The 12119-nt window shown below is 41.1% G+C and overlaps 1 protein-coding gene across 6 annotated transcripts in view; it reads left to right on the forward strand.

Annotated features, from left to right (window-relative positions):
* The window catches only part of sema5ba (sema domain, seven thrombospondin repeats (type 1 and type 1-like), transmembrane domain (TM) and short cytoplasmic domain, (semaphorin) 5Ba), a 182961-nt gene that overhangs the window by 63356 nt on the left and 107486 nt on the right, over positions 1–12119 (forward strand). For all 6 annotated transcript variants that reach the window (XR_014797180.1, XM_084908224.1, XM_084908223.1 and 3 more), the window contains one exon: positions 11086–11313. Coding sequence is in view for 5 of the 6 variants with exons in the window: in XM_084908224.1 (XP_084764350.1) it covers positions 11133–11313 (181 nt within the window). In the remaining variant the exon portion in view is untranslated. The remainder of the gene's footprint in view (positions 1–11085; positions 11314–12119) is intronic.

A 12119-nucleotide genomic window follows, 5' to 3' on the forward strand; every position in this document is an offset into this window, starting at 1 on the left:
TAGGGCCGTTTGCCTGAGGCTACCTGAGGGCGTTTGCAAAGCCAAAAGTGTAAAAGGATCTGTTTATTGAAGCTAGTGCTCTATACCGATTTGTTCTAAGAAACAAATTGATTCTAATTACAGTTTCAACGCCCCACCAACACATCCTCCTTTGCACTATAGAAGAAAAGAAATATTACACAGACTGTGAAATATCACTAATTTTTCCAGCTGATTGCACCATTACCACTTTAGATTTCTGACTGATCTCACTTAAGTTATATTCTGGGAAATTCTGTGGGCACCTCTACAATGAAACACCGAGATTTCTTTGCTGCCTAAACTCTTTAACTGAGCAGCCACACTCAAACAGCTCTGACTGCTGGAGTAACTTAATGCTATTAACCTAATTTGAGATGAAATTATGTAATATGAGGACATGATTTTGCACATCAAGGGCACTAGTTATTAATTTAATGGAACAAATTGCTAATTAGTGCACACAGATTATTAATTTGAGGCTAGACATGACTAATATGTGCTCACAAATCAGATCAAGAAAACTCTACCTCGAGCCCTTGCAGACAAAACGATGTCCACGTACTCGCTTTTATGTGGCAATTTATGCGCAGCTTATAGTTTTCATTAGCAGAAAGCTGATGTAAGGGTTTGTTTAAAAATGTTTAAAGTCCACTATATCTGCATCATTTCATCCATGTGTCCAAATTCAGTGTTAAAATGTGTTAAATGTATCTGCCTCCCAAATATTCTCACAAATCAGCACCAGAGGAGGCGCGCTGGTTTCCCTTTTTCCCCTTAAAACCACAACAGCAGTCTCAGAGCAGATGTGGTCGCAGTCCCTAAACAGTTTCAGCATTGTCAGAGTGAGGTGAAGACTACAGCTCTACATGGGTAAACATGCAGAGAGAGAAAGAGAGTCTGCTTTCTCAAAATCTCTTAAAAAGTTAGCTTAATAAACTGGCAAATATTATGAAAAACGCCAGTTTTAAGACACTGAACAGTCAGTCTTGTTTTCATGAGCAATAAAAAACTAAGTTTTGTCTTTAAAAACTATGATAAAAATGTGTTTTTGTTTTTTTTAGAAAAGCAGGCAATATGAATCCTTTTCTTTGTTGCATAACTTCTATTTAATAAACCCGTCTTTCCTCCCTGCTGTCTCGTGTGCATCAGGTGTGAAATATTGCAGTCCCTTCTATAAATATGCTGTCATGTCTGCAGGAGGAGCATTGCTGCACATCTGCAGCTGAATGACAAAATATTGTAATTTAACTGATGCATTTCTGAAAAAGCAGAGTAACTATCGAGTGGATATTATATAGGGGCCTAGTTAATAAGAATATAAGAAACGAACTGACTTTATATCCTATGACAGAAATTAGGATGACACGACGCGCCGCTTTTGGATGAAAGACAACAGCAGTTGACATTTTCACTTCAAATATGTCCTTCATTTGCAGATATCAGCAAATGATTTATTAGAAAACAGATTCATGAACCGGGGAAGAAAGAAGACGATGACATATTCCCTTTATGACGAAATAAAAGAAAACTGAGCACTAAGAGGAGTCAGATACTATATGCAGAGCGTATCCCACAGTCCTCACAGTACTTCACACATTCTTTCATGGTCACACGCTTATGAGTAAAACGTGTGCAGACATATCCGGTGTTTCTTCTCCTCTCTGTCGCCGTTTTCTTTATTCTGCCTCCTCTCAGAGCACATCTCGGCTGACAGTCTGCAGCTACAACTATATCAGATGGCAGCTTCCCTGAGGCACCGTAACGCCTCGATTCCGCAGCAGCCTCTGATTTGATATCGGACATAATCCAGACGGCCCACCCGCCAACCTCACCACCTCATCAGCCCTGTCAATCAATGTTTCCCATAAACACAGAGACACGCATGCACATTTTTCCCCGGTCTGAGGTCAGCCCTCCCTCCTATGGAAAACCTTTTCTCTGCCTGTGTCTGGTTTCTCAAGCATGATTGAAGATACTCAATAACAAGAGATGCTTGCCGTGACCCCACTGTAACCCCTTCTTTATAAAAAAAAAAGAAAAAAGAATGGAGTAAAAAAAGGCTTCTGTCTGACCCTGCAACCATCTTCACCATCATCTTTATCTTTGTGTGTCCTCCCCCAATGTGTGTTGTCTACATATTGTGCGCAGCTCCCTCGACACTCCCGGGAGCCCCCCCTCCCCTTCCCCATTCCCCCGACTCACCCCCCTATCACAATGCCAGCATTAAAGAGATTGGTGGGGTTGAGCTATTGAGTCGAATTAGACATGGTCAATGTAGCTTTGGCTGGACCAAACTGCCCCGAGGACACAAGTTAGAGAGGCTGAATAGGACAGGATTGTGCAACTGTAGTGCGGCTCTCTGCCTTTATCACAAAGCGCGTTTGGATTAATTTAACAAAGGCACGTGTAAAGATACAAGTGAGCGGAGATGACGGTGAGATAAAGCGACAGGTGTGAAATGAGCCCTGCTTCATTTTTGTTCTTCTTTAAAAAAAACAAACAAACGTTGATTTATGCGCAGAGTTGGAGGCACGGATCTTCATGGAGTTGCTTGAGGAAACAGGTGTTATTTCCTTCTGCTGTAATTCATTTCTGTGTGAGAGAGGATTCCTGTGAGCTTTCAGATGAGGAGGCATTTGTATTCCTGTGCCATGAAAGCTAATGATGAGCACTGGGATCGCAGCAGGCTCTGTAAGAGCAACACATTTTTCATGCACCTAAAGCTCTGGAGGGGCTTAACTTGAAAAAGTGGTAAAAGATACTTAACAATGATGTCTAATCACTTCAAACGAATCAAGGAAAAAAAGAGCTTTGCTGTAGAAATGACCGATTACACTTATCTGCTGTCTATGATGACACTTTTTAAAAGCAACAAACACTGATTTCTTTTGCCTTCTTTCTTCTTCTTCCATGCACACCCCCCACTGGTCACGCAGACTTCCTTCCTGCTCCAAAATGGCATAAAACAGACAGTTCTTTATCCAGGCAGGAACTGCTTCCCAACGGGCCAGAAGCAATTTAATCAGTGTCATAGCAGACTCTGATGAGATTGTGCTCCGGGAGCTGGCATTGACTTGTAATTAAAGGTACCCTCCTTGCAAGCTTGGTGGAAATTAAGAGGCAAACAAGCAGCAAAGGTGGGGTGGACTCCGGAAAGTCCTGCTCTATAACTGTCTCTGTTGTGCTGAGCTAATAAAGAGCGATGAAAGTAAGAGATGTGGGGGTTTGGGGGCTGCATCGCTCGCGGTCACCTGACGAGTGGCCCAGCTGCCTGGAAGAATGTGTTGCAATCTGACAAACACATTTTGAAAAATAGCAGTTATGGCCCCCTGCCCGGCCCTTATTTTATTTTTTTCTGTTCTCAGGCTGAAGGTGAACAGTAACTTTTGGAGCCAAGGCTTTCAGGCTGAACTCTTATTTGACACCACAGTTTCAAGTAAATGAAGGAGAGAAGTGAGAACAGAGGTTATTCAATGGAAGAGCCGTTTTAAGGCTTTTCTTTGTCAGCCTGGAGCATCCATACAGCTCTTAAGATTTTTGGCTCCAGTTCACGATGTTTTATGGCAGTGCAGCAGTTTTCTTTGCTACCTTAAGGCACGTTTCCATCAATCTCATAAGTTAGGACGTCAAGTCTGACACGTACTGTATAGACTGTGAGTGATAATAGCAATTGAACTAGGGCAATATCACACGGCTTCAATTCATCCTGTTTGTTTCCGTGCTATAAGCTCCTTGTTGCTGTCACGATAACAGCTGGAGGACTTGTACTATTGCAGCTCAGCTAGATTTCCTTTATTGTTGGAATCTCTAACATTTTGTTTTTTAAATGTGCAACCAAGTGGAGTGCAGCAATAACATCAGTAGATGGTAATCTATTGATGTTATTGCTGCACTCCACTTGGTTGCTCTGCAGATAGAAGTCATAGCTGCATTAACATTGTGAGATGGTCATCCCATATTCCTGGCAGACAACTTCAGCATTCTGGCTCAGGCTGTCTTTGGTTGCAAGATTGTTGCAACTGTGAACAATAAACCACAGATGAACCACCAGTGTGGAGCAAGGACCAAATATATCACCACAATTCTTTCACACTGGTCATTTTGCATATAAAGCAGCCTCGAATCACACGTCATACAGCTGAATTTGACTAGTGAGTTGGTTGACCCGCTGTAGTTGTAGCTGGGATTTTTAACTATTTGTGACACCTAAATGGAAAGGCTTGTGTCAAACTGTGAGGCCAAAGTAGAGGAATGACACCTTTACAACCTACACGTTTCTGTAAATGTGCTTGCTTTGAGTGTTAAGAAGTTAGATATACTTGGAAAATACTCTATATTGCTCTATCTATCTATCTATCTATCTATCTATCTATCTATCTATCTATCGATCGATCGATCGATCTATCTATCTATCGATCTATCGATCTATCTATCTATCTATCGATCTATCGATCGAGATTCATATACAGGAGAAACAAATATCAGCTGCACTTTTAAATATAAGGTAATGCCATGTGCCACCACCCCTATGATCTCATCAAAAACTGAAAGTGTGGAAGCTTTGCAGAAGTACTATTGATGGCAAAGTTGCTGGACTGCATTTGATTTGCTCCTTTTCTTAGGTCTACCTACTGAATGCATTTTTATTTTTTTGCCTAATATAATATATATTGCTCATATTTCCCGACTCCAAGCTTTTCATTGTCTTCACTTCCTATTCATCATTGGGCAATCCGCCATCCAGCCTCCCCTTCAGGAGCCTGTTGAGGTCTGTGCCTAAATACACTCAACCTGGTTCCTGCTGCTTAACTACCAACTTGCCGCTCTGTTGCCATAGATACGTGCTGGCACTGGCGAGGACTTGTGGAAGCTTGCAGAGGGAAATTTTTAGATTTACAGGCTGCCACCTGGATAAAGAGTTAAAAATTATTATTAAAATAAATAAATAAATAAACAGCTTACCTTGTTTGTCTAAGTTCAGCTTTCCAAAATTGCCTAACACAAAACCAGTGTAGCCCTTTTAATTGCAAGCCGATGGGAATAAAACTGAGTTGATGCACTGCTCTGGGTTGTTTACAACATTCTGCAACCACATAGAAGCATCCCAGCGAGATATTAATGCAGTACACCTGGGCAGGAAACACACTGCCTTTAGCTTTGAAACATTTAAGTCAAAATTAGTTTTTAGCCTACATAAGTACACAGCTAAGGGTAAGACAGTTCATTCACTTAAATATTCAAATTCATTCCTTTTTTAAAAAGATCGTAAAATGAAGTAATGCTATCAATTTTTTTTTAATGTTGAGTTTTATTTATTTGTGTATTTATTAATTCCAAGTGATAGTGAAGTTCAAGGGAAGCAGAATAGAGGTGAAATCCAAAAACAGGCAAAGTATCAAACAGAGGGAGAGCTTTAGGAACTAGAAAAAAGAGAGTGCCATGAAAGAAACGAGGACTTGGCTGTGGAAAGTTTGAGTGTGAAGGGTAACAAGAGAAACTAGCAAAGAACAAATGAAAGCAGGGGAACAGATACACGCTCAGTGATGATGTTATCTACCACATGTATGGCAGAAAGGCAATAAAGAAAGTACCAGATAAAGAAGAAGAATATTGCATACTTCTATACTTATGCTTGTAAAATGTGAGTGCATAGATTTTTCTGCTTCAGTGGTCATCATCTTGGCTATGGGACCAAAAAGGTTTCAGCCATTAGATGAAGTTTGTCCCCATAAAGAAAACATTGACACTTTTTTCAGGCATTTCAAGTTGAACTAAAAAATATGTGCCGAGGGGTTGATTAGAATTTAATGATGCAAAATGTCATTTACAAAACCTTAGAGCGTATGACTGGAAGTGGGCTTTCAGAAATGAGAAATACTAACTAGTTACAACATAAAACAGAAAATGGGGATAAAGAAGCTAAAGCGTGATAGCCAAGAGGTTTGTTTGCAAGTCATTGCCCCATTTTTGTCTCGCACACTGCCATTTTCAGATGAAATGTGAAAATGGAAAAAGAAAGTATTGTTTGTAAGTCCATGCTTTAAGCGAAGGTTACAAAATGTCTTGATCAGCTGGAGCTGTGTTTGATTGACAGCAGCTGGCATGTTGCAGCTCAGGTAAAAGCCAAGGTCAGTATAGCATGCAAGCCATGGGGACAGGAACTTGTTAGAATTTGTTTGAAGGTACATTTAAGTGCTCTTACTTCTGTAGTATTCAAAGTGGAAACAGCAGCTCACTTTTCCCAGCTGTGTGTTTGATTTACCTTATTGAATAAAAAGGAGACTGTGAGAATAAAAGCTAATGTATATCATTGTTCAGCATCTTAGGTCGCCACAGCAGGTCATCCGTCTCCATTTCACCTTCACCCTTGCATCCCCTTCTGTTACGCCAACTCTCTGCATGCCCTCCTCTCTGCATGCCCTCCTCTCTGCATGCCCTCCTCTCTGCATGCCCTCCTCTCTGCGGTCTTCGTCATTTCCTTCTGCAGTCACTCACTCACGCCTCCACACTCCTACCTTTGCTTTTCTCTTGCTGCTCCCGACCATGCTGGACCCCTCTCCTCTTCCTTTGTCTTTGCCCAACAGTATCACAGTTTCCATCGGGACCTCCGATGGCGGTGGTTGTTAACCTAGGCTCTGATCATTCTGGTAAGAAAATTTCACTCTTGATGATCTACATATTTTATTTGACATTCGGGGTCCTGACCCCCAGGGGTTGGTTGTGTATCATTGTTCAAAGGTGGTAGAGCTGCAGGTTTTTGTTGCGATGATGCACAAGAATAGAAATGAGCATATCAGAGGGACAGCTCAGGCTGAGTGGTTTGGAGACAAAGTTAGAGATCCAAGGCTGAAATGTTTTGGACAAGTGCAAAGGATCCATGTTCAGCATACTTAGACAAAGGATGTTCATAGCATACCAATGAAACACGTTGTCAAGCCAAATCGGGACATCGTAAGTATTCCAAGTTAAGGTACTTGCATACCCACTCAAGTAAAAAGGAGAACGTTATTAAGAATGTAATTTAATGTCAGCTGGCCTTTAAAACAAGTGAGAAATATTTCATAAGAGCAGTGAAAGTACAGAAATCTAAGATCACAGTGTCTGAAAGTTCATGGTCTTTTATTTCTCTCAGTTCTGGAGACAACAAAACCTCCTCATCCTAGGCCACCAGTGGATTTTCCTTCCATCCTCTTTTTCTTTTTAAAAAAGCTGTCTGCTTGTTGTAGTAGTTTTACCTTTTAAAAAGAACCAAAAACGTACTCTCCAGACACCATTTTCACAGCATCGATGCAGTAAGAGTCTCTCCTCACCTTAAATTATTGACAAAGAGACGTGCTTGGACATATATTAGTCCAATCCACACAGTATCCTCTAGGTCCAAATAGTGTACCTCTGATTAACTCATTGTATCAGACTGAATGATCAACTGACAGGCGAACGGTGGCTCACAGAGTCTTTTTAAAAGCGTGTGTGTGTGTGTGTGTGTGTGTGTGTGTGTGTACGCATGTGTCCTCCTATGGACAGCTTCCTCTGTGGTATTGATTGTCCTGGTTCCTCGCCGACAAACTGTTGCTAATCCCAAACACAGCAGGATGGGAAATTGGATGGGCACTATCGGGCCACTTTGGAGCCGACTTAAAGATTCTCGCTTCACATAAACACACACGCGCACATTGGTTTACAAGTGTGCACGGACACACTCAGGAGTTGATGTTGGCACACAGCATGCATCAGCTCTGCCCGCACGCTGTGACCCAATATGGAGTGTGACCAGCTGTCCATGTCTGGATTCTGCCTGTTTTCGGTGCTGAGATTTGAGTGCATCTGGGTTTGCTTGAGTGTATGACATGCCTTTCCTCAGAAATATTTGACAGCCACACACCAGCCTCGTTCTGCTGCTGACAGTTCCTCCCCCGTGCGCCTCCGTGCCAAGATAGCTCGGCCACCACAATTTCAAGCTTACAGCAGAGTCCCGGTCATCTGTCATGATCTCCTGGCCTGCCTGCTCTCAGCCCGGCTTTTTAACTAATGAGAGGATTTGTAGAGTCATTCTTTGACTTTCAGGACTCAGTGATTTAGTATGAATTAAGCACCTGCCAAAGCTGCTCCTGCAGATAATAGAAATTAAAAAAAATGACATGTTCTAAAGAATAAAACTCATACCCTTGAATAAAATATTATTGGTTTGATTTTACCTTGGAACCTTAATTGGGTGTCATCCTGCACTGTCTCTCTCCTGCTCTCTGTGTGTGTCATGTCTCACTCTGCTGTGAGGTATCTAGTTAAAGTGAAAATGCCAAAAAAGAGAGACGTGAAAGGCGAATCTGTCGGAAGAAATACTTTTCTTGACCATTTATACGGTTGTCTTTGTCATATCTCTGCTTGCATGCACAACATTGGGCTTTGTCTCAGTGATAAATGCAACTTTTGAAAGGAGGAATCAAACGAGTTATGCAGAGAATTTAGAAAGACAACTTGGCACTCGCTGATCCAAAGTACTCATGGGAGTTATGCAACTAACAGACATCCTATAGGAAGAGGCTAAAAATATGGCCACATTTTTCGGCTTTAACCTCCTGAAGTCGCACTACATAAGTTTGATTAAATCAGGGCGTCGGCGCTATTTACTTTATATAAGACAAAAAAAGCATTAGGGTTTTGGGTTTATTGCACAAGGTGAAAAGGAAGAAAATGCTATTAAAAAAGCATAAAAACTGAAATGTCATATTTTTCATAGACTATATTTGCATGACACTACCAGATGCACAGACCTCTTTATCCTTATTTAAATCAAAATTAAGTGGCAAAATCACTATTTGCTAACATAGAAGTGTTTTTTTTGTCTAATCAGAAACTGATACTGATGATGATACCAGGAACAGTGATTTTTGCTTGATTGCAGAGGGCTAGTGTGATTTTGCAACATGTTAAGGATAATTTTACACGTTTAAACATAGAGACACATAAACAGACACATAATCAGCCTTATGACACATTCTTTCCAACATACACACCTCCACGCACGCAAACGATGTCTCAAAATAAAGGGGGAAAGATTAAGGGTAAGCTAATCTATAAAAATGTGTTTTCCATGTAGAGCTTTATAGGTCTGTTAATACTATATCACTGGAATCCAGTGAAGGGATGCAAGAATAGGTGTGATATGTGAACGCTGGCTTTTGTTTTGTTTTTTTTTGTTAGCGGCTTTGTGCTGCGTTCTGCACTAACTGGAGGACAGAGAGATGCACATGAAAAGTGAGTTACAATAACCAAGGCAGGGGAAAATGGAAGTGTGTACTAAAAGTTCCAGATGACTGAACGACAGTAAAGGTTTGCTTTTTGCTATATTTCTGAGGTGAAATGGAGGTTTAGGAAGCATCATAGCCTGCAAATGGAAGATGTTATCTTCCTTAAATGCACAACAATAATAGCTGAGAGTTGAGCAGGAAAAAGAAGATGCAAAATCAAGTGAAACAAAATGCTGAAGGTCTCAGAGTAGAGAACAATGACAGGTAAAGTCTGATAAGAGGAAAGAACAAAGTACAAGAGGTAGAGCGTGCAGACGTGACAATGGCTTGATGCATTTTCAAGAGTCTCAACTTGATGACGCACTCAAATATTCATGCTTCCTCTCAACGAAACAAAAACCCAGACAGCTGCCAGCTCGAATGGCCCGCATGCACCCCATAAAGAGGATTCGGTCATTTTTTTGAGTCATGATTGTTTTTATGTTTCAGACTGGAGGACAAACATTATAAAATCATAAAATAAAATATGGACAAATGATCAAAAGGTTCTTTTTTTCCCTTTTGCTTCGTGGTGTAGTCGAAACAAGCAGCCCTAAAGCTTGAAACATATCCAGCTTCACTGAATCTAGTCTGCTGCAGACTGCACTGAATGTTTCCACCTGTTTCATCAACATTATTTTAGTTGGCAGTAGCGAGAGGCCGGTTGACTCCACTGTATTGTAATGACAAACATGGGCTCTATTTGCATTTGCCTAATTAGTTACCGGCTGTAGTGAGAGGGATAATTGATTGCAGGGCAATATGGTTGATTTGCAACTCAACCAAGCTAATAATTTGTTATTGATTGAAGCATTAGTGAGGAAAACACTACAGAGATATGTAACCAAGCCAAAGTGCTGCAGAAAGTTGATGCTCTCAGTTTTTAATCTACTTTAATAACATTACACTCCGCTAAGCTAACATCGTAAGGAGTGCGGGGTTGGGAGATGATGAACTGCTGGTTTCAGCGCCGCACTGTAGACTCATATGTTATAACTGGAAGAGATTACATTTACCGGGGAAGCAGGAGTGTCTCTGTGTGTGTGTGCATTTGGAAACATCCGCGTGTAAGTCTGCCAAAGTCTGTTTGCATAAGACGTAATTCAGAAGAAGCGAGAGAAACCAGTAATGCGCTGAAATGCATCACATGTGCAGTAAACATGCCAGGATGTCAGGTGTATGCAAGGATCAAAGTTGTGCAAACATTTTCTTTCTTTTTTTAAAAAAATCCAGCACTGAAGCATCTGAAAGTCGCAGATTTTAAGTGAACTCGTTACTGCTTCACTAACTGCTGGAACCTTCTGCCTCATTGAACAGTCCACAATTGGGTTCAATTTTCCTGTTTTAATCAGCCATCAAATGAACTTTAGAGGTTTAATTGCACATTTTAAATAATTATCTCAAGGGTCAGAGGTGGGGTACCTCTTTAAGAAGCTAGATTTTCCCCGCTCTGAGTCTTTCTAACCTCTAACTCTATTCATTTATTTCCTGCATTTCACTCAGCTTTCTAGCTCATCTTTCCAGCCACCCTCTATTTGTCTGGTTCTTTTTTTTTTCAGCCCACAATGATGTCCTTTCTATCAAAATGTTTTTCCTTTGCACCGTTTTTTTCAGTCTCTCTCGGTTTTCCTGTGCTTCATTCAGGAACGCCCTCAGGAATAGAAAGTCTGCGAGGAAAAAAAAGATTTTGAAGTGACTCAGAGAGAGCTTCGTTTCTTTGAAGCCAGGTGTAGAAATGTTGCATTGAGGTGCTGAAGTCATTTCTTCTCTTCTCCAGCTGTATCCCGGAGGCCCAGCTTGACAGCTAGAGGAGAGGTCATCACCATGACTGCGTCCTCACAGGACTCCGCCCCCTCGTCTATGGCTGGCCTCTTCCTACTCCTTCTCCTCCCGGCTGTTTTCACGCAGAACTCCGCTGTCCCAACAACCCCGACCCCATCCTCGTTGGACCCTCTGACCCATCCGGAGTGCACAAAGAAAGAACACCCAAAGGTTTCCATCAGAGGTCAGTGATCACCTCCAACCGCACATTTTGTATCAGTCACTGCTGTACTTGCAGTGCTGCTTCTACATGGACACATTTTGCTGGGACAATGCAGTTTGTGGCTTTTGTAAAATTAGCATTTTCATTCAGCTTCCCGGTAATTTGATATCTTGCTTTTTCTTCTGTGACAGCTTATTTTCAAATTTCAGATTTATTACCGTTTCCTTTTTTAACAAAAGAATTTGAAATAAGGGAAACATGAAAGGATAGGCTGTGAAAGCAGTCATGTGTCAAGCTGCTGCTGCTGCTGACTTATTTAGAGTCAAAAAAAGAGAAAAAAGCACCATGCTTCACTTTAGTGTCAGCTCCAGCTATTCAGACATAGTGGGTACATTTTTTTTTTTTTAGATGGGGGACACTCTGCTCTGAGCAATCATGCTGAAGTCCATCTTACTGTACTGCTGTCAACTTTAGCAATTTGTCGATAATCTATATTGACTCATCTTAAATGTACACATGGGAGAAAAAAAAGGCCGATCCAGTTGAAATCTATTGAGCTATTCATCATGCACATCCCCTAAAGGTGAGGTGAGGGGTGCATATCATCCATGAGGAAAAGCAGTTGATGTAAAGCTGTAATGGAAAATAATGAAACTTGCCGTATTTGGTGTCAAGGTTAAGGTACACGAGCATTCAGAGAAACTAAAGCTTTTTCCTAATTCCTAACCTTTGAGCTATGAAGCTTTACATACTAACATGGTGAATTTTATTATCTTTACTCATATGACTGGAGCTGAATTGGTTCCTACAAGCTGTAAAAACGTAAC

This window comes from Perissodus microlepis, chromosome 16 (assembly GCF_051167445.1).
Source record: "Perissodus microlepis isolate ML-2025 ecotype Zambia chromosome 16, ASM5116744v1, whole genome shotgun sequence".
Lineage (NCBI taxonomy): Eukaryota > Metazoa > Chordata > Actinopteri > Cichliformes > Cichlidae > Perissodus > Perissodus microlepis.